At 32.5% G+C, this 22,696-nt stretch overlaps 2 protein-coding genes across 4 annotated transcripts in view; both read right to left on the reverse strand.

The window, feature by feature from the left end:
- Positions 1–6,828, reverse strand: part of LOC134261805 (integrin beta-3-like) — a 63,550-nt gene extending 56,722 nt beyond the window's left edge. Inside the window, exons 1-4 of one of the 2 annotated variants that reach the window (XM_062744202.1) lie at positions 6,756–6,828; positions 2,256–2,371; positions 1,982–2,080; positions 1,373–1,454 (exon numbers count right to left, since the gene is read on the reverse strand). In XM_062744202.1, coding sequence (XP_062600186.1) covers positions 1,373–1,454; positions 1,982–2,080; positions 2,256–2,371; positions 6,756–6,801 — 343 coding nt within the window. In that variant the 5' untranslated portion in view covers positions 6,802–6,828. Of the gene's footprint in view, positions 1–917; positions 960–1,372; positions 1,455–1,981; positions 2,081–2,255; positions 2,372–6,755 lie in introns of those variants that run through there. The other variant, XM_062744209.1, reaches the window with a different exon arrangement.
- Positions 1–22,696, reverse strand: part of LOC134261821 (integrin beta-3-like) — a 75,512-nt gene that overhangs the window by 17,788 nt on the left and 35,028 nt on the right. The window contains exons 16-24 of one of the 2 annotated variants that reach the window (XR_009990897.1): positions 22,284–22,405; positions 21,153–21,262; positions 18,007–18,093; positions 17,738–17,870; positions 16,990–17,073; positions 16,784–16,828; positions 16,052–16,221; positions 15,222–15,610; positions 14,005–15,170 (exon numbers count right to left, since the gene is read on the reverse strand). Coding sequence is in view for 1 of the 2 variants with exons in the window: in XM_062744219.1 (XP_062600203.1) it covers positions 16,052–16,221; positions 16,784–16,828; positions 16,990–17,073; positions 17,738–17,870; positions 18,007–18,093; positions 21,153–21,262; positions 22,284–22,405 (751 nt within the window). In the remaining variant the exon portion in view is untranslated. Of the gene's footprint in view, positions 1–14,004; positions 15,171–15,221; positions 15,611–16,051; positions 16,222–16,783; positions 16,829–16,989; positions 17,074–17,737; positions 17,871–18,006; positions 18,094–21,152; positions 21,263–22,283; positions 22,406–22,696 lie in introns of those variants that run through there. The other variant, XM_062744219.1, reaches the window with a different exon arrangement.

The following is a 22,696-nucleotide window of genomic DNA, read 5'->3' on the forward strand; positions in this document are numbered from 1 at the left end:
ACCGGTCGGCAGGGGATGCTCACTCCTCCATGGCACCTGATCCCACCTCTGATGTTTCGGAGGTCCGTGGTTGCTCTGCTCCTATTTTGTATCGTTTAATGGACTTTGAAATTGAATACTGTTCGTTATCTCCTTATCCTTATTCATGGACAGGGGAACCGGGGGCTTTGTGAGAAGTATGGCACCCCTTTATTTTGCTGTTTAGAATCATAAAACTTCTGCTCACTCATATAAAATGTTGCTTGAACCTTAATGATTTTCCAAAAGAAATGTATTTTAAAAATTAAATACAAACAATTATAGCATAGCTTGCGGAGCAATTCGGAAAAAAGACAGTTCAACTTGGCAATTTTATAAAGGAATAATATACATTTATGTCATTAAGAGTTATTTCTCTTATCAGAGCATAAATGACCCTTAAATAGTATACCACAGAGAATAAATGAAATGTATACATGTTCTGGTTGGTAGCACGTGCTGCCGCCTCCTTAAAAGGAAAATTGTAGATATGTCCGCAATCTGAAATTGCTTTTTTCGGGCTTGAGTGATTGAATTAAGATAAATAAGAAGCTAATTTAAAAAAATTGCATTCAATGTAAAATGACATTTCTTTCTTTACTAATAAACATTTAAGCAATATAATGTCATTATGTCAATAACACTATATTCTTAGTCAATATCAAGTCTAGAGATTTTCAATGTATTCGGAAATGCATTGTAACAAAACATTCATTACAAAAGTTATTGGGATAAAACAAATTGATTCTGAATGAGAAAAATGACACATTGAAAGATACACAGTCAAACGGTTATAAAAAATAAACATCTGCAATTCCTGTGGAACCCTATGACAAAAGTTTTCAGTTTAAATTTTACAGTTACAGTAGATTTTGAGCGAAATCAGTCATTAAACTTACTGGGAACCAGTTTAATTTTGACATGTTTTGGTTTGATCTTAGGGTAGATAAGCCATTAAACTTATTGAAAACCAGTTTAATTTTGACATGTTGTGGTTTGATTTCAGTCTAAATCAGCCATTAAACTTACTGGAAACCAGTTTAATTTTGACATGTTGTGGTTTGATTTTAGTCTAAATCAGCCATTAGACTTACTGGGAACCAGTTTAATTTTGACATGTCTTGGTTTGATTTCAGTCTAAACCAGCCATTAGACTTACTGGGAATCAGTTTAATTTTGACATGTTGTGGTTTGATTTCAGTCTAAATCAGCCATTAAAATTACTTGGAACCAGTTTAATTTTGACATGTTGTGGTTTGATTTTAGTCTAAATCAGCCATTTAACTTACTGGGAACCAGTTTAATTTTGACATGTTATGGTTTGATTTCAGTCTAAATCAGCCATTAAACTTACTTGGAACCAGTTTAATTTTGACATGTTGTGGTTTGATCTGAATAGAATCCTGACCAGGCCCTCCATCAGAAAAATCTTTGTCCTACAAAGGAAAAAATAGAAAAAACATTGGTAGATCAGAAACTTAACAGCTGGCAATAATATATTCTAACTATTTACCTTCATTGCACGTACTAATCCCAAGAAAGAAAAAAAATATTTTTTTTTATAATTCTTTAGAATTGGTCTTATGAAATACATCATATGTTTATATAAGGGAACTTGCATGTTCTGTACAAATAAAGTTTACTTTTTGTAAAATTAAGTATATCTATCCTTTTTACCTCCAAATGTGGATAACCTTTTTGCTTTTCACCAATGCTGAAATCTGAATCTTATTATCAGCAGTTTAAACAAGGTTCCTTCTATACTTTCTCCTACAGCGATATCTTTAATAAATTTATACTATTACTAAATACTACCATTGGACAATATAAACGGTCAACCTTATATTCGTGAAAGGTTAAAATGTAAAAATTGCTAGCATTCCACTTGTTATCCTGTATGCGAATTTCATACTTGCCTAATTGGAACTAATATATCTTTAACATGCTATCTTATCCAAAATACCTGGATGTAAATAATTTCATGTTCCTTCCTATGAACAATGCTAAGACAACCACTTGAATTCATGCGAGCTGCATTGTCACATCGTGTTCCTGTGAAATTCTTTGTAATGAAAAAAAAAACCAATAGAAGAACAGTAATTCACAATCTCCTTCCATATAACTTTAAGAGCATTACTAATTATCAAATATTTGTTAAATAAAAATATCACTTAGAATATAAACAATCTCTCTCTCTTTCTCTCTCTCTTTCTCTCTCTCGCTCTCTCTTATATTACCCTGTCTTTACACCAGGCACATCCCTCTGTTATGAGACATTCCCCGCATCGAGATCCGGAGCACTGGCTAGCACTGGCTGTTAGGTCAACTGTAGGATTCAGGCCGCAACAGAAACCTGGAACGTCATATTATTTCACAATTCTAGTATGGTTATTTGTTTGTCCAATTCATGGAAACAATGTCCAAAATAGAGAATAAGATTTTCGAAAAAGTGTAGTATTTTCAATGTATGACAAACTAACCCCTCCCTAGGACCGAAATCATGGACCTATTAACACTGATTTAAACTTGTATCATGTACGGAGGTACAGAATTGATAATACATAAGAAAACCTTTCTAGTGGTCATAAGTATGGTATTAGGGGCACTTGCATGTGAAGACCGGGAGTTGAGGGTAAGTTGGATGTCGGGTTTTTTTCAAGGACAACTATTATGTACATTGAAATTACTCGTTATTTTCGTTTAATTAAATGTTGAGCTAAATATTTATATCGTAAAAGAGCTTCCGTATATTTTCCTAAAGGTAAGCCGTCATCTACAAAAGTCAGTGCTTCTCGTAAAGGACTTTTGCGAAAACACTGACTTTTACAATCGACGGTTTACACATGTACTTTTACACCAGGAAAATATATGAGAACTCTTTTGTGAAAAAAAAATTGGTCTTAACATTTAACAAAACGATAAAAACGGGCTGTTTCAAAGATCATATTACGTTGTCTAGAACGGAAACGGCAACATATCCGCCTCAAAACCCTCCATTGCAGCCTTGACTAGCTGCTGCCGAGTGTGGTAGAACAAAATTAATTTAAATACCTTATTCACGAGAATTAGTATATCCTTTTATTTACAATTACTTCAAAAAATAAATAAAGAAGAAAACACATTTCGGAAGGAACACCAATGATAATTTTTGTTTGGTAAATAATTTCAAAGTCCCAAATACCATAACTTGCAACTCCTTGCTTGTTTTTTTTTTATCTTTTATCAATTCCGAACCTTCGTACGTGACGCAGGTTTAAATGTCTAAGTAAGCCATCAACTGTCAAAGCCGTTGTCTTCGCAAAAGTCCAAAAGTCGATAATATAATTGCACAATTAGTTGACAAAAATATTGTCCTTGAAACAGAAGATTTTATAGGTTGTTCGGCATTTTCAATGTATAAAAACTTTCATGAAGCTTGATACTTTATCTCACTGAATTTAACAATGTGTTCACTGCCAACCTAGCTGTTTAATGGATATACGATTTTTGAAAAAAATTGATTAATTTTTTAAGTTTTGTGATTCTTTTTAAGTTTGTTTGAAGTTAGCATAAGAAGTAAGCCTATCAGTAGGATCATAAGTCAGTCTACTTGGTTTGATTTAGTTATTTCTAAATGTGTATGATATAAATCAAAAGTACACTAAACTACAAGGGCTCTGCTTTTCACCAAAGATACACAATAAATAAACATATATTTGCCAACTGATTTTATTTTTTATATCTGAGGTAGAAAAACGCTTTCTTTGGCCATCAACTCTGCATTCAGATGTACCAACGACGTTTTGTTAATGATAATTAGTCCCATTCAAAAGTCACCTCAATACCGGTATATCTCACTGACAGACATGGGACGAATTAAATTGTAAAGGAATGCACAACATTACCATTACTCCAAAAACTTGGGCATTAACATTACACTAATTTCTTAAAGTAATGCAACTGTAGCAAAGTAGTGCATTACTATTACCATTAGCATGTTTTCAACAACAAAAACAATGAAAGTACTCAGAAGTACAGAGAGCCGGGCTCATTTACAGAGCAGAATGAATTTCTTAAATGAATCACGTTTTTATTCTGATGAAAAAATTATTCTAAATCTATCAGTATAAATGATAAGACACTGACAGAGAGTTTTTCAATCCTAATACCACGGTCCGATTTGTCAGAATCAAAATTAATCTGGTACAACAGCTAAATGTTAACAAACAGGCCAGTCTGGTTTTCCTCTCCTGCTTTACCTCGTATGTGTAGAGAACTACGATAACACTGATTATCAAAAATCCTTACGCTAATGAACTATGTTCTTTGACTTAGGACTGAAGTTTTCAAAGTCATTACTACTAATGTTTATTTATAGATAAAAGTTCGATTTGTTTTATTTTTGTTGCTTCATTTAGCGGTTGTATTATCTCAAAAGCAGTTGAGAGTAAGAACTATATTTTTGCAGGTAACATTAAAATGGCGACTATGGGGTTGACTTCCTGCCTTGAACAGGATGACATAAGCCGGCAATTGCTCTTTGAGCAATAAGCCCGGCTAAAAATTGCAACTATTTTCATAAAAATCTATCCAACCGCTTCAAAACTAAACAAGATGAACGATTATTCAAATTTGCTTTTTAGTATACTTGTATTTATTACTCTGTAAATAATTTACATATTTTTTTTTGTAATTTAAAGGATATAACTTATCGATTGCAAATAAGATAAAAAAGTATGATTCGTTCATTATCTTCACCTTTTTCATACATGTACCAGGGTTAAAACTCTATTTTTCGGCAGTTCATGGTTTTTGTGATCGGGTTTCGGTTCCGGTGCTAGGGTGGCACTAAATTGATGAAATGCTAGTATGGATAAATAAACAGGTATTTTGTAAATTAGTTTTAATATCTTCAGAAATATTTTGGGTGAACAGCTAGAGTAAGGACTCAACAGAAATCTCGTTTTTATCAAAAGTTACCATGGACCCCCCTTGGAAAACGCAGACCCCCCCCCCCCCTGGTAAACGCGAATATGTGTGAAATGGGTATGAAAAGTGAAAGATTTGAGGCAATAGAAGTCACCACTGAAAGATTTGAGGCAATAGAAGTCACCACTACCCCCCCCCACCCCCCACAAAATAGGTTTTTGACGTTTGGTCGAGTTTGGGGGGGGGGGGGGGGGTTTGAAAGAAATTTCTGGGATTGGATTTTTTTTGACTGGGGTGGACCCCCCCCCCCTGGAAAAAATTTCTGGATCCGCGCCTGCAAGTATTTATGCTGTGTATTGTTTATTTTTGATATTGATTTATTAATTACGTCTTTTGCGTCCTGCTTCCCATGTAACACATTCTTATTCAGTTGTACTGAATTAAAAGGATCTTATCCGCAATACACATTAAAAAATCAGAAAACAGTTATTATCATTCAAAAGTACAATTGCACTTACAATTCAATGTTCTTTTTAGCGAATCCAGGACAGAAAATACGGATTTGTATGACTATAATATCAGTTATAAGAGTTTTCAATACATCTTCGACCTTTTTTCGGACATTCGTTCAAAAAAGGTTCATTTCCTTGAGTAAAACACTGTGCTCTGGTAATGGTTGGAAGAGTCATACCAGCATTTCTTATACATTGCATATGATGAGTGAAATCGACTTAGAGTGGTGTAGATTCCAAATAATCAAAAAGGCTGTAGTCTTCACATTATTTCTCAGAAATAAAAATTTGGTTGAATAAAGGGGGAAATTACTGTGAAATCCTTAATTTTCGTGGGGTTTATTTTTTGTTGTTTTCGCGGTATTGGGAAACCCACGTATTTATGACCACCACGAAATGTAAAATTTCATATGCATTAAAGCATTCCCAAACCACGAAATCAAATACCCACAAACCAATATTTTTCCTCAAACCTTGAAAATTTTACCCCACCAAAATATTTGATTTTACAGTAATATAAATCGTTAATTTTTAATTTATTTTGTTGCAAATGCCAAAAAAGCATTCTTAGCAATCCGCACTTTTATACCTATCCGATTATATTTATAGTTTTGATTTATATTTAAGGACAAAATTATAACCATAGATGGAAATTTTTAAAGCTAAAGTTAAAGTGTTATTATTATGTCGTCTGCATCAGAAAATTTCATCGAAAGCAACAAGAGTCCATAATAAGTGCAGGAAACGAAATTGATAACTTGAGTTATATATATTTATTTAGAAAAGAAGGAAATTCAACGCTTTGATCAAATTTTGATAACTCATTAAGGAAGCTTCCATATTTTCTAAGCAGAGTAACGGGTAATGAGTTGAGAGTTCTCAGTTTTGTTAAAAGGTCTTCACATCACGATATAAACTGTACATAAGTCTACAATATTATTTTCAAGAATTGTCCCCCTTAATACAATTAATGCAATAATTAATGGAATTTTGTAAAAATATCACATAAAACTCTGTGAGATATATAAATGTATACAATCTTATATTCATTACTGCGTGTTTTGAAATTTGTTATGCAATGCTTAATATAATTGTATCTCATGTATAAATGAAATATGAAGAACAGTATTCAGGCTCAAAATCCCAGTATTAGATAAATCTTAATTAGTAAATTGGCAAACTAATAAGATAAAGTATGTTTTAAAATCATTTACCCTACATTTAACACAAACACCATATTTCTTCTAGTTTCTGGGTTAATAAAATACTACCTATTTTTATAAAGGAGAATTCAAACAAGTACTTAATTATACTTACATAATACAAAGAGGAATATCCCCACCTTAAGCACTTCTGTATACATCTTGTCTTAAGTGTTACCCATGTACTAGAATATACTGAAAGGATCACTTCATCATAAATAGGGATCTGACCTATAGGACCGAGCTTGGTTTTTTTCTCTACAAAAAGCTTATCGATTTCCGTTCCGATTAATGACATTAGGCTGCAGAAAGCATTTAACAATTTGTTTTTCCCTAAATCTTTATTTCAGTGAGTAGAGGTTGATCTTTTTTTAAGAAACCCTTTCATTGATTTTCTGAGTTTGTTATCTCCAAATGTATAATTGATATTTGTCTTTATTTCTCATTGTGCATAATGGTAATGTCTACTGTCTCTGAAATTCTTTTTTTTTTTTTTAGGCTATTTATCCGTGGATATAATAAAACATGTCATTAATGTGTGCAAATTATATAGGCCTAAATGAAATCCAAGGGAGTACAGTTACTAATATATATGTAGCCAAAATCAATGTGATTAAATTCTAAGGAATATATGCAATTGAAATTCGTCGCAGCTCAATGCTGCCAAGAATACCTGTATCAAATAACACAAAGCGAATTATTCTTGTCCTCGGAGAAAGTATGCTTATACTGAGGTTTGTTCCGCCTGACTGACAAATGTACATTTGATTGTTACGATTCGACATCTCTTTAGTTTTTCTTGTTTCAAGAATGGACATACGTAAGGGATAGGTAATTGAAGGAAAATACACAAGTCTATTAAAAAAAATTAAAATAGTCTTTGAAAAGGCGAAAATCAAAACTTTGAAAGTGTGGTGCCAGGTGAATTCGAACCCGCGACTTTAAAAAGAAGCATTTCACGGTGTAAAACCAACTAATATATCAATTGAGCTAGTCCGTCTATAAGCATTCATTTGTCATCCATTATTGGGCACCTGAACAAACTATCACTGGGGATGGTTTAAGGGTCTTAGAGGGCGTATCTTGTCAAAGTTTCAAAGGGTCCAAGGGGATAGTTTGTTCAAGAGGCCGACAAAGAATAAAATATGAATGCTTGAAATATGCCCCACGCACTTGGCACCACTTGGTGGTACCACTACATCCCCATTTTTAAAGTGGGAAATGATAGCCCTAGGGCCCCTCTACCTTACCTCAATAATCATTTGGTGAACACTTGAAAGATAAGGCCTAATAGCTGACCTTTTCCCGAAATATTTTCTAAGGTATATTTAATAAAAGTTAAATGCTTTAGCACTTCATTAAAATATGCCCTATAAGGATGTGTCAAATCTTTCATAAACCCTTTTAATGTAAAAAAAAAAAAAAAAAAACAAGATGTGTTTGTGAAACACTGATGCCCCCGTATGGCAACAAATTGGGGAAGACTAAACTTTTCTGAAATGCAAAAATCACTCGAAATACAGCTCTGAAATACGAAATCAGGCCAGGGTAAAAAAATTTCATCAGTTTGGAAATCTTGGTATCCAATGAAGGCTCTTTTCACAAGGATTACATATGCATAGTATTAAGTCACTAGCCCTTACCGTTCAAAAGTTATGGCAAAGGTTAAAGTTTTTCATAAGAACGAAAATCTCCAAGATCAAAAATCAAGATAATTAGTTTCCAATGAAAAGTCTTGCTACAAGGAATACGCATGTAAAGTATGGAAGTCCAAGTCCTAAACATTCAGAAGTCGTGGCCAAGGTTAAAAAAATTGATAAGTAGGTCAAACTCCAAGGTCAAGGTCTTAGGGTCAAAGGTCTTGCTATCAAATGAAAGGTCTTGTCACAAGCATTAAATATGTAAAGTATGAAAGCACTAGCCCTAACCCTTTAAAAGTTCTAGTGAAGGTTTGCTTTTTTAAAGTAGGTCAAACTCCAAGGTCAAAGGGTCAAACTTCCGGGTACCCAATGAAAGGGTCTTCTTACAAGGATTACATATGTGAAGAATGAAAGCCCTATCCCTTACCGTTCAAAAGTTAAAGTTTTTTCATAAGTATGGATAACATAAGGGGCACTACCTATGACCACTAGAAAGGTGTTCTTTTCTATTATCAATTGCGTACCTCTATACATGATGCAGGTTTAAATGTCAAGAAAAACGTCAACTGTGAAAGTCAGTGCTTCTCGTAAAAGTCCAATAGTAGGATTACCACTTGTAGAATTAAATCCAAGTTCTTCTAGAATACAATTTATATAATGAGCCTTACAAACAAAGACAATGTTGTTACCTGCTTTGTGGGCAGGGACCAGTACGTACTGATCATGTAATCTATCTAATTCCTTTTTCACTTCTGGTTTATTGAACACAGAAGGATAGATGGTTAGATGGCCCCTCAGTATTTTAATACGTGACTTTAACATGGATCTGATACATTTAATCCATTCTGACAAGGTGTCGTCTTCTTTTTTTAACAAATCATAACAATAATTAAGACTTCGGACCAGCTCAGTCAGGGGTGTGTCAATATGTCATGTCATAAGACGGTTGTGTCCCTTTGAAAGGACATGGATGCAGCCAGGTAGTAGATTAGATATCAATACAAATAAACCGCTTGTATAAATAGTTAAACGCCACTGTATACGGAGCTGGTAAAACGATACAACACTGGGCAACTGTATTTAAGGAATAGCTGTCTAATTTTTTTTGGCTACATGATGTGATCAATCGATTGGCTTGCGTGATTATTTGCATAAACGCCGAAGGGGTTTTATGTTCAAAATTATCACTCAAGCCAATCGATTGATCATCTTCATGAAATCGAAAAAATCTTTAAATTATTCCTTATATTTACAAAATCACGTGCTACAGGCTCCGCTTCTGTCTCTAGCCTCCACGTGATTTTTTAATCACGCCTATCGATGATTGATTGATTTATATTGCTTAACGCCGAGTCGGCAATATTTCAGCCATATTTCGGCGGAGACGGCTATAGATGAGCCAATACATATAAATTTTTAATGTGGATATAAAGTATTTTTGCTATTGGTAACTTTATCTCGGACAAAAGACATTGGAAAGGTAAATATATACAATAAAATCCTTTTTAGCTCACCTGAGCCGAAGGCTCAAGTGAGCTTTTCTGATCAAAATTTGTCCGTTGTCTATCGTCGTCGTCGTTGTTGTCGTTGTCGTTGTACTCGTCGTCGTTGTTGTCGTTAACTTTTCACATTTTTGACTTCTTCTTAAGAACCACTGGGCTAATTTCAACCAAACTTGGCACAAAGTATCTTTAGGTAAAGGGGATTCAAGTTATTCAAATGAAGAGCATCCTCAGGTAGTGTAGATTCAGGTTGTTCAAATCATGACCCCTGGGGGTAGGGTGGGGCCACAATAGCCTATCAAAGTTTCACTTAGAAATATAAAGGAAAATTCTTTTTTAAAAAATCCTCTTCTCTGGAATAGCAAAGGCTTGAATAATCATATTTTTATGGAAGCATCTTCAGGTAGTGGAGATTCAATTTTGTTCAAAGCATGACCCCCGGAGGTAGGGCGAGGCCAAAATGGTCTATCAAAGTTTCACATGGAAATGTAAAAATCTTCTCTGGAATAGCAAAGGCATGAATGATCATATTTTTATGGAAGCATCCTCAGGTAGTGGACATTCAAGTTTGTTTAAATCATGACCCCTGGGGGTATGGCGGGGCCAAAACATGGAATCCAAGTTTTACATAGAAACATGTAGAAAAAATCTTTACAAAAATCTTCCTTTTTCAAAAATAGCAAAACCATGATCCGTCCTATTCATATCTAAGCATTCTCAGGTAGTGTAGATTCAATTTTGTTCAAGTCATGACCCCTGGGGGTAGGGCGGGGTGGCAATGTAAGTTCAAATGTAAAGGGCAATAAAGCCAAATGTAGTCAAAGAAATATGCAAGCATTTTTAGTTAATGTAGAACGAAGTTTGTTCAAATCATACCCTCTCCCTTTTAAGGATATTTTGTTCAAATCATACCCTCTCCCTTTTAAGGATATTTTGGGACCACTATTGGGTTTCAACTTTTCAATAATAAACTGAATTATGCTTTTTTTCCTAGCCACATTGCTCGGGTGAGCGATGTGGCCCATGGGCCTCTTGTTTACTTTAACCATCGTACCTGCTCTCCAGACAGCCAAAATATCTAATGATTATCTTTACCTCGGATGCGCTCTTATATATGATAACAACACCCCGGGTTACCCTCGGTTTTAACCATAAGAAAAAAACCGAGGCCAACCATCACAACTCTTTCTGAGCGTAATAAATATCCAAAAGGCTTATTTAATGACTGGAAGTCGTTCATATTATTTTTTTACCCTAACATAAAAATAAAAGGAAATCGAATCTCAGCAAAAATATGAAAAATAATAATGGAACTTATTCTTGCTCTTTTTCACATTTTTTGAGGATAAACAATGTCTGTTTACATTATGTATTGGCACTGAACAACAACTATTTAATCTTGGGAAATTCAGAATTTTGGCTAAGTGGGAATAAACCGTATTTCTAATCTCGATTAGTTTTATTCAGAAAAAAATATTGGTTGCTTTCAAGGAAACAAACAAACACATAAAAGGAAATGCCTGATAACTAAAACAAAAATGGTTCTTTCAAGGAAACAGACACGCCAAAAAAAGAAATATTGGATAACAACATGATGATTTTTGAAGAAAAAAAAGGCTTGAAAATTAAATTCTTGAAAATGAATTTACGGGTATTAATCTTTATTCTGATTTTACACGATCATAACAAGATTTACACGGAAGGTGTAACCAAATGGAAAGGGAAACTTTTTCTTCAGTGGCACCTGATATAATCAATGATTGTTCAGACATCAGTGTCTTTTTTGTTCCAGACGACTTAAGCAATGGTTTTTATTAATTTTATATGCTTTTGTTTGCCAAGTGATAGGAAATGTATTAAATATATCAAAATCACATTTAGATATACTATATATACATATACTTAACACGGAATGAAAATTAAGCTGGAAGATCTTTGGCATCACACTGATCTGACTTATTTAAGTGTGTTAATGCTAGGTGAATGCGTTTTCAAGAAAAAAAGAAGTATATCTTAAAAATAGAGAACGTTCAAATTTATTTAAGCAATGAAACGTTACTTTTTAAAAGATATAGTCTTATAACTGTAAGGGTGTTTAAAAAAGGTATTGAATATTGAACTGAATAACGAGCGTTAGCGAGTTATGATGATATGTTTGCCCTTACTGTTACAGTAGTGAGACCATATATTTCAAAAGATAATGATGATTCGTTGCTTATATTTACATTTCTAAGTCATATTCCCTTCACTGCAAATGTGATTCAAATGTCAAAATCCCCGTATTACCGTTCGGGTAGGTTATAGTTTAGGGAAGAGCCATTGCAACAGCTTATGTTCAAAGTGAACGTGATATTTTTAATATTTTTGTTTATGACGTCACACTTCCATGGCGTTCAACGTTTCAGACGTCAATATAAAACATAACCTTCAACCTTTTGACCTCCTGACCGTGGTATGGTGTTTTATTATTTTTTTATTTAAGGTAATAAAACATATCAACAAAACAACATCGGTGCAAGGGCATCTCCTATTTAATTTTAGATAAATTTCGTATAATGTAAAAAAAAAAATTGCTGTAATTAAATAAAATTGCTGAACAAACCGTATGTCCTTTCTCAATTGATAAAAATTTAGGAAACATACAACGAATTGTGATTTTTTTTTTCACCGTTTCATCTTACACCTTTATGAAATGTAACTAAACAAGTCGACATTTGTGCAGCAATATCATAAATCCTTGGAATTTCCTGTGTCTTTTTATACTTGTATGTTGTTTGGTGCTTATTATGATTTCCAAGTCTTTGTAAAAAAATAATTCAAATACATTGTGTATTTGCAGAATATGTACGACACAGAAATTGATCCTTTTCTTTAAAATATATATATCTTAATAAAAATGTATCATTCTTTGTGCTTCAGTGCATTAATTTTAAAAAGTAAAGATGGATTTAGCAGTAAGAAGAGAGAGAGAGAGAGAGAGAGAGAGAGTCTGATTAAATAATAAATATAACGGAAGCACAATTTCTTCTAAACAGACATATAAAATAAAATACATACATAATACAATCAGAAAAAATCCAACTTCTTCAAATACTGACATCTCGGTTCTCGCTCTTTATCTCCTATCTTTCGTCTCGTATATAACATCCTGCACACAGTTTTCTAGATATATATTTGGTCATATCAATATATTGAGCATCTTTCCTTGAAAAATTTCTCAATTTCCTATAAAAGGAAGTTATTTTTTTTTTGATAAGCACCTAAAAACGTCCTTCGCTACTTGTACTGTTAAAAAATATTTCATCAGTTGTTATTTCAATCCTTATCAGGTCATATGAAACAAATTTGAAAAACAAAGTTGCAAAAAGAACACACTTTGTAATTTTTTCCGCGTGAAGCTCGGTTTGACTGGGCATATCTGTTTCTTGCTCCGTAACAATAATCTGTAGAGGTAGTTCTCTTTTTGGTTGAGCCTCTAAATAATACTAGTATGTGAATCTTTTTCTTTTATAATTGGTCTGCTGAGAAGTAGCAACTCTGTTTGTAGACTTAGACGTCTGGTAATACTTTAGCAGGTTGTTTATCTCTTTGTTTTCCCTTTCAGATTTTATCAAACTGACATTCAGACCCCCAGCTCCTGTCAGAGGAAGTGAAGGAAAGGTAGACGCATAGTCTTTTCATTCACTAAGTGAAAGAAGGATATGGTGATAACGAAATGAAATTCATTGGTATATTTTTGCTATTTCTATATATTTTACTCATATCTTCATGGATTCGATTGAGGTCTTCTATAATAAGTTTCAAGCGAGGAAAGAACCTAAATTAAACACTTTTATTCCATATAGTTAAAAAGACATTAAAGGTGTCATGTTTAAATACTTTTTTCAATTAATTGTGATTTTTTAGTGATGCTAGGCTAAGGCTGCTTAATTATTTTCCAATGCATTTGATTATTTTTAATATGCCAAACATTTATAACAAATTCTTTTCAAGTGCATCAAAGCAAGAAAATATTCCTCTTGTTGTAAACAGGAATATATGAATGTATATGCTTAATCAAGAAAATTTTATCATTTATATTTATCAATAACGGTATGAACTTGGTATTTTTCATGAACATTAGCCACTTAAGTACTTCATTAAAATATGCCTTTAGGGATGTGTCCAACCTTTCATGAACTTTTTAATGTACAAAAAAATATATCTTAAAAGGATAAGTTCATTTTTATGAAATTGAAAAATATTTTATTAAGCTATAATATACTTATTAAAATATATACATATAAAGAAGGTATTCAAAATGAATGAATTCATCAGTGCTTGTAACTGAGGCACTTTTTCATTAAAAAGGTTTGAAACTAAGTGTATTTAAAATATCACAAATGCTTTGTTTTACAAGCATATAAAATGATAATGTTACATTTTGAAACAAAGCGCATTCAAAACACATGCTCTTTAAAACACCAATAGGGTATAAATGAAAAAAAAAGAAAATCAGATGTTTGTTTCACATGATTCAACATGTATCATGCAAACTTTTTCGCTCCTTTTAAATAACATTAAATGATGCATTATCACAATAAATCAGAACAAAGAAGACATTATGTATTTACAAAGCAAAGAATAAAAAAACTCTCATATTAATGAAATTTAAATTCATAATCAACAGAAATCAAAATTAATACATCAAACCAATTTATGAATAATACATGATACTGATATCTCCTGTCAAATGAATATAACAGTCTGCATAACTTACATCCAATGCTTATGAAAACGTATCATACATTCGTACATAAACGGAAATAAGAAAAAAATAAAATGGACCTAGATTTAATGTATTGCACATTTTGGCCTTATTAAATCAATTGCGCACACCATTCATCACTATCATTCATTTAATGTCTTTTAGCACTTGAGATATTTTTCACTCACAGAAGCCCCAATTTGTTTTAAAAAGAAATTAACAGATACATTTATTAATAATAGAACATAACAGCTACTGAAATGAGGACCTTTTAACATTGTTCACCATTATTTTGTTCTTAGTGCATTATATTTGAATTACATGCACATGTTTGTAGTTTCCAAAATTACAAAACACGATTCTTCCAAGAATAACAAGACCCATAAGAACTGAGGATAGTCATGACTAAGATGAATAATAATAATATCATATTCATATATTTAATCTCATGAACAAACCCGTGTGTATTATATCATTAACTTACCTTGGCTACAACACATAATATTAACTATATTCATATTTTCTATGTTGCTTAGTGTATACATGAAATTAATCAATTAATTAATTCAAATAATGTATCTGCCTTTGAATATATTTACTGGCATTAAAAAAGCAACTATAATGTCTAGATAAGTATTTGACTTATACAATAGTTGTTTAATAGTTGTATTTTGGTCTTGATTTTTTATCACTATTGTGATTTTTCTTCCAGTAGACGTCTTGATAAGTTAACTTCTTTTCAGAATGCTGTAAAATCACGTATTTTCGTGGGGTAAAATTTTCAAGGTTTGAAGAAAAAATGTTGATTTGTTGTGACTTTATTTCTGGTTGAAAAATCAAATTTAAAATTTAGTGGTGGTCATGAATTCGTTGGTCTCTTCCCTCCTCGAAAACATCGAAAATGAAATCCTCACGAAAATAAGTGATTTCACAGTGTGTGAATCATAAAATAGAGGCCATTTTGGCGACCACATCCATTTCACATTAAAGCTTTCTCGTCCATGTTGCCGTGGTTAAACTGGGTTTCATGCATCGGGTTCTGTACCGTTGTGACACACTCCTTGTAAATGGGATTCTCAGACTGTAAAAGAACGTGCATTAAAATTAAATATTGCATCAAATCCATTTTTAAGATTTCAAACACTGCAAATTTCGATGAAAGAAAATAACACAAAGAGGGTTGTCAGTATTCAAGTACGATTAGTGTACATTGTACAATTTAACTAAATCCATACATTATAAATACCAGTCTTGTATTTAACTACACATTTGCAGTCATATTCAAGAAATATTGGGGGGAGATGGGGTTAACTAAAGTAATGAGACAAAGATGTGCATGTAGACTTAAAATTCGTATTCTTTAGCACTGTAAGATGTGCAGAATATATAATAATAGTGATTGATATCGTACTTGTATATACTTTTAATTACTTTTCTAAAATTCTGAACTCTGTTATTTTACATTTGATTCAAATAATTTTTATTATAGAGTTAAGAGAGAACTGCACACAGTATGGATTACCTTTTCCCAAGCTGGATTCTGGATTTCCGACTCAAACCTGGAATACTCCATGCTATCATACAGCATAGTCAATAGCTTCCAGATCAGTAAAAGCAAAAGACCAATGAGGAAAATGGCACCGGAAATGCTGAGTCCTATCGTCACCGGATCTGGAGGACCGGCAGGACATCCTTAAAGAAGAAATTCTCATCAATAAACAGATATATTCACAGGATGAAACTCTGTCATGCAATTAATTGAAATGTGGCTGAAGTTCTACTGAAAGATGACCGAATGTCTACTGAAAGATGACAGAATGTGTCTACTGAACTATGCCATTCAATGACATTTCCATACTTTTCAATCAACATTCAATTGACGGTATGTTGCAGGCTCATCCTGTGGTTGCAAGAAAGACAATTCTGTGGACTCTCTATCATTCACATAAACTGTTATTTGATATTCATTACCTTTAAATCTATCTCTGACAATCAATTTTTCGTGACTGAGTAAAATTTTCTCCATAAGAACACAAACACAAGAAAGGTTTTTGCTATATCACAAATAACAGTGAAATGTGTTACAGATGTTTCTCATGCTGTGCAAATTAACTTTTGTAAACAGTAGGTGTATATTTAATATTCACTTTTAGACCAAGCAGCTCTATGTATTGTTGTTCTGTAATTATATTTTTATTTTTAATATACGCTTAGACCAAGCAGTTCTATGTATGGTCGATTTTTAACTACTTACTTTTTGTGTCCTTGACAACAACTTCCTGTCCAGTTTCACTGTCATCTTTGCAAAAAAGAATACAATACTTTATTAACCCGTGACAAAGTAGCTACATAAATTTAAGTAGTAGTCGAATACATTGGACAAGAACGTTGTTTTTCTTGAACAAAGGGTATATAACTGTGTTTTCTACAAATGAAAGTGCAATGGTCTTAGTAACTTACAGACATTAAAGTTTATGATACATCCTGAAGTGTCCTCTATGATGCATGATTTTATTGTTACTGTGACATTGTCACCTTCCTGGGCTGAAATTTAAAATGAGTCAATGAATCAATAATTGAATGTTACCCATAATATACACGTAGTTAAAAATGCGCGAAAAAACAGGCACATACATTACAAGTCAGATTTCTATCAATTATACACTCAAAATTTGGTTAACATGTAAATCTCGTTTTTTTTCCGCAAAGAGATTTCTAATCGTCATGCATATGTACCATGTCCTTTTTCTTATGATATCTAGTAATTTGTAAAATAGTTATTTTCTTCCATTTTTGGTTATACACACTTAAGGGATATACATGTACTTAATTACATTCAAATGTTATAAATTAAATTTATTTGATCTTTTAACATTTAAGGAATGAAAGTGATTCGCAGTTTATAAAGCAAAAACTGCCCAAAGTTATGTTATATCGTATAACATAAGCTTAAGTAAACTTCATTCCTTATAATTTAATTTCGGTGTAAACAATGAAAGAATTTTCCTCCAGAAAGAGGCTTCAAGTTGAGCATATTTTAAAAGTAACGTCAAGCGGAGTGTTACGTTTTTGACGTAACTCATTTTGAGGAAGGCAACTTATGTAATACGAAATGGATTAAATCTTCCACCCAAATAAATGACGTGTTACATTTAAAATTAAATTATTTACAAATATTAATCGTTTTATAACCCCGTTCCTGACTCACTTGCTGGTTCCAATAGTGGAGCGGTCCTGACGTTATAACAGCGATTTCTACACACGGTACTGTTATACTTCCCTTGATTAAAGGCCACACACTCGGCGCAGTCCTTATTGTTATTACAGATACCGGGACAACTCTGCAGCCAAAATAAGATATTACAAAATTGTACAGACTTTACTGACAAAAAACAGACTTGATAGAGAAATAAGGGTTAAACGTAAATAAAAACGAGAGGGACGTTAAACAACATACAAACAAACAAACAAACAAACCGTGCAGCTGTTACAGAGCGTTCCTCTCCAGCCTGTATCGCAACGACAGCGTCCGCACTCACACACACCGTTACCGGAGCAAATCGTCTACAAACATCACAGATATACAGGTACAGATAGTTTTCGATAGACCAGAATTTAGAAAGAGTTATTTCCCATTGGCCGCCATATTGGAGATCCAAATACTCATATTCTTAAATTGTTCAAACAATTTTAACTTTTTATATTTGCTGTTTTGATTTGAAATCATTGTTTTTCTGAAGTATACACATTTTTGGAGGCCTCTTTTATTTAAAAAAAATTATTTAATAAAGATTTTGCATCAAATATCTCTGCTACATCCTCTTAAATTTGATAATACAAAGAGGAAAAATCATCGAGTCGACCTCCAATATGGCGGGCGTAGGGAAGTAATTCTTGTTAAATTCAGGCCTATCAAAAACTATCTATACCTTGTTTCATATCAAGAACTGACATAAACAGCTAAATTATAAAACTACCTTTAATTTATAATTTTACTTTGCTTCCCTGTGTAACTTTGATAACTGTTTTAAAGAGGTACTTGTACTTTATCTTTTTTTTAACTACGACAAATTCCTTTTTTCAAAACCCAAAAACCAATCTACAAAATATTTTCAAACCTTTGACAGAGTTGTTTTGGATTATATAGTTTCAATAATAGGATTAATGAATGGATGATAGATTTTGCAATTTAGTTCACAATAAGCTGGTATGTCATGTCTATTGCTTAAGACAACCCTTCTAAGGGTTCACTCATTCCCTAGAATTTATGACTTGAGAAATCTAAATATGATATTTGTAGCTGAAAAAATTATGCAGAGCATTTGAGTTTAAATCTGGCAGCAATAAAATTTTGTTCTACCCATCCCCTTTTCCTTGCATCTTTTTTCAATTACTTTGTCTATGTGTTCTAAAATTATTTTCACTTTCTCCTTCTTTCTGTTAAGAAGAAAGGCATCTAGGTCTTCTGGCAAATTTAACATTAGTTTCAACTTCATATAAGGATGGACTGTCGTTTCAACTTAAGATTCTGATTTTTTCTTTCCAAACTAGAAAACTGACCAGTCAGCAAGGGCCCCGCTGAGGGGTAGAAATATAAGGGTGCAGCTCATTGAATGAGAGTTTTAATTGATTACATTTTTTTTAATAAATGAAGATTATAAGTAACAAACGTATTTTTAAAATTTCAGGATAATTCCTAAATGTCTTAACCCTGTAAATAGTAACCTTGTATGAACATAAAAAAGGGAAAACCTCATGTCTTATTAAAAAAAACTAAATTTAATGTGTATTTAAAAAAGATTTAAGCAGGTGTTTTATAAAATGCAAGCCTTCAGTGAATGCAAATATCACCCAGGGTTGACCTCAACTTCAAAACAAACATCAGTTGCAGACAAAATTGTTCATTAATCTTCATGTGACAGATAAAGATAAGCCTCTAAATTTTCTGCAGCAAGCAAGATAATTAATCCTGGGGGATTAATTCAGTTTCAGTTTCAGTTTCTTTATTTCTTTAAGCCAACTGGCCCATCAGAGTTATACAACAAACATGATAATAACAAAAAGAAAAAAACATGCAGAGAGAGTGAACGTAAAGAACACATACATGGGAATAATTCTATACATCAATTTTATTTTTTCTTAACATTGTTGCTGCGTTCAAAAATTTGCCCAAATTTACGAGATCTTTAATATTATGAGAACTTAACAGCTGAATTAATTTAAAGACACTAGGCCTAGTATAATAATACTTTTTCAAAAATTTCTTTCTTATATCAATATACAATGGACATTTCAAAATAAAATGAAATTCATCTTCTATATCATGGAGATTACAACATGTACATAATCTATTATTTTTAGGTACGTTATGGTGTCGACCTGTTTCAATATTCAACGTGTGATTAGATAACCTGAATTTTGTTAATAGCTGTCTTAATTTTTTGTCAATAGGTTTTGTTAAATACCATTGCAAACAGAAATTGTCATTTAAATGTTGATATAAATTACACTTGGAAGAGTTTGATATATTTTCTAATATAGCTTGCCTAGAAACATCTAACAGTCGTTGTTTTATAATGAGATAAGATCTATCATTTAAATTATCTTCTGTCCAAAGTTGACCTAGACCTAAGAGGGACAATTCTTTTTTAATTTGTAAAATCCATTTGTCATTATGTAATACCATGCTTTCATAACAGGACTTAAGAATGCAATTTTCAGTTGTTCTCAGTTTGATCCAATATTTGAAAATTCTTAATTTCATTGTAACTGCTAATGGAAAACGCCCGAGCTCTGAATAAATCAAACTGTTTGAAGTTTTCTTCCCCACACCTAGATTTTGTACTGCTCTCCCATCCTTTTCTTCTAAATTTACAATAAGAACTTTTTCAACACTGACAGAATGGGGTTATTATCTGATTATCTGTTAAAATTAACAGCATTAAGGCAGCAAAAAATTAAATTAAGTAAATAATTAAAAAAATAAAATAGAAATAGTAAAAAAGGATATCTTATATATATCTTGATTTTAGAATTCAATAAAATTATCATAAATCCTTGTGTACAGTATTCTAACCAAAATAAAGTATGAACATTATTTTAAATCCATATTTCAAAGAATGTACACATCATTCAAAATTGACCTTAACTTCAAAACAGTTCATTTGCAGACAGAGGCGGTAGAGTCATTAATCTCAATGTGACAGATAAAGATAATGCTTAGGATTTTCTTCATGTGGAAGGTTAATTAATCCCAAAGGACAAATTGCACAGCCTTCCCAGTTAACAATGGTAACATTCTCAGCAGTTATCTCTCTTTGCCCATTCATTCTTATGCATAGTTAAGGAATATACCCCACCACCCCAGCTCCAAACCAGAAGACAAAGAGAATCCATCTTAGCATCAAAATATGTATTTCTGCCTACTGAACTACCATACCAAATTTGAACCTGATTGGGCAACCTTAAAAAAAGTTATTAGATAAAAACAGAAAATTTGTGGACGGAAGAGTGACAGACGGACAGACAGACAGACGGACGGACAGAGTGATTACTATAGGGCACCCGCAAATCCTTGCGGGGCCCTAATTATATTGGAGTTGAGTTGATTTGATCAAACTTACCCCGTTGTTGTTTTTACAGGGGTCAGTAGAGGTCAAGCATTCACAGGCGTCCCCGGTATAATTGGCATTACAGACACACTGACCACAGTCACAACGTCCATGCGAAGGACCTACAAATGCACGTGATACAAAGAACAGATGCAGGGATTTGTATGTATTTAACACATATTTTAGGTATAAATTATACATTTATTTCATTTCAAAATTTTGAAAATATTAACAAATTAAAGCCTTCTATGATGGTCATTTCTTCCTATTTTTATATAACCTTCAAAAATCTTCATTTTCATCACCTTATGGAACGATATTATGAAACACAGCATAAAAATGCACGTTTGTGAGGTTACACCAATTGACTGGCTTCTATAAACCTAGATAAGATTACCATTTTTATGGCATTTGAAAATTAAAAAAATAGTATCATCTGTCTTTTAGTTAACGTTTTAAAGAACTCAATTATCCATAATAGCTTTTGATGAAAACACTGTCTTGGAACTCTCGTTTAAACAATTAAGATGAAAATTCCTTCACTATAAAGCTAAATCATTAATATAATTGATTCATAAGCATTAACTTTTTTCCGAGACAAATACCAAACTTAGCTACTTATTCAATCAAAAACCCCTCAAAAGAAGTTTGTTGACTGTCTTAGCTAAGCTACCTTACTCAATCAATCAACCTTCTATCACATAGAAGTTCCTTATTCAGTTACTCGAACAATCAACATATCTTTACGGAGAAATATGTTGTAGGTCTTTATTGAGTTACCCAAACAATCAACATATCTTTAAGCAGAAATATGATGTAGGTGCTAATTCAGTTACTCATACAATCAAAATATCTTTACTGAGAAATATGTTGTAGGTGCTTATTCAGTTACTCAAAGAATCAACCTATCTTTACAGAAAAATATGTTGAAGGTCCTTATTAAGTTACTAAAACAATCAAAATATGCTTACAGAAGTTGTTAATTGATGGAATTTGATACATTACTCCATCAATCAACGTACTGTGCTCAACAGAGAAGTTTGTTGTAGGTCTAAACTAAGAAACTCAATCAATCAACATCCCCCCTTTGACCAACAAGAAGTTACAGAAGGTCCTACTAACTAACACAATCAATCAACCTACCCCCACAGAGAAGTTTGTTGTAGGTCCTACAATTCTCATCATTACATTCACATTTGTCTCCACTGTAGCCTTTGAAACATTCACACTTCCGGCACGTGCAATTTCCCGCATTGTTACAAATTCTAAACAAGATAAAAATACTATATCTTCAGTTTGAAAATTACAAATAGAATGATATGATGATGTACTCTACAGCGACTTGTGTTTTTTTTTTACATCTTATGTGTCATTTTTTTTTTATTCCTGCTTTTATGCTAGTACAAAAAATTAACTCCAAAACATGTATGCACAGTCATGCTAAACTCAATTTAGGTATTGTGTGTTACAATTCTTTGCTCATTAATCTGAAGAATATATCTAAGTGATTTGTCTTCAATATCTAGTTCCTAAGAAGTCCATGTTCAATTTGCAAT

The sequence above is a fragment of the Saccostrea cucullata genome, unplaced genomic scaffold, assembly GCF_032062105.1.
Source record: "Saccostrea cucullata isolate Sc308-1 unplaced genomic scaffold, CSIRO_AGI_Scuc_v1 ctg356, whole genome shotgun sequence".
Classification (NCBI taxonomy): Eukaryota; Metazoa; Mollusca; class Bivalvia; order Ostreida; family Ostreidae; genus Saccostrea; species Saccostrea cuccullata.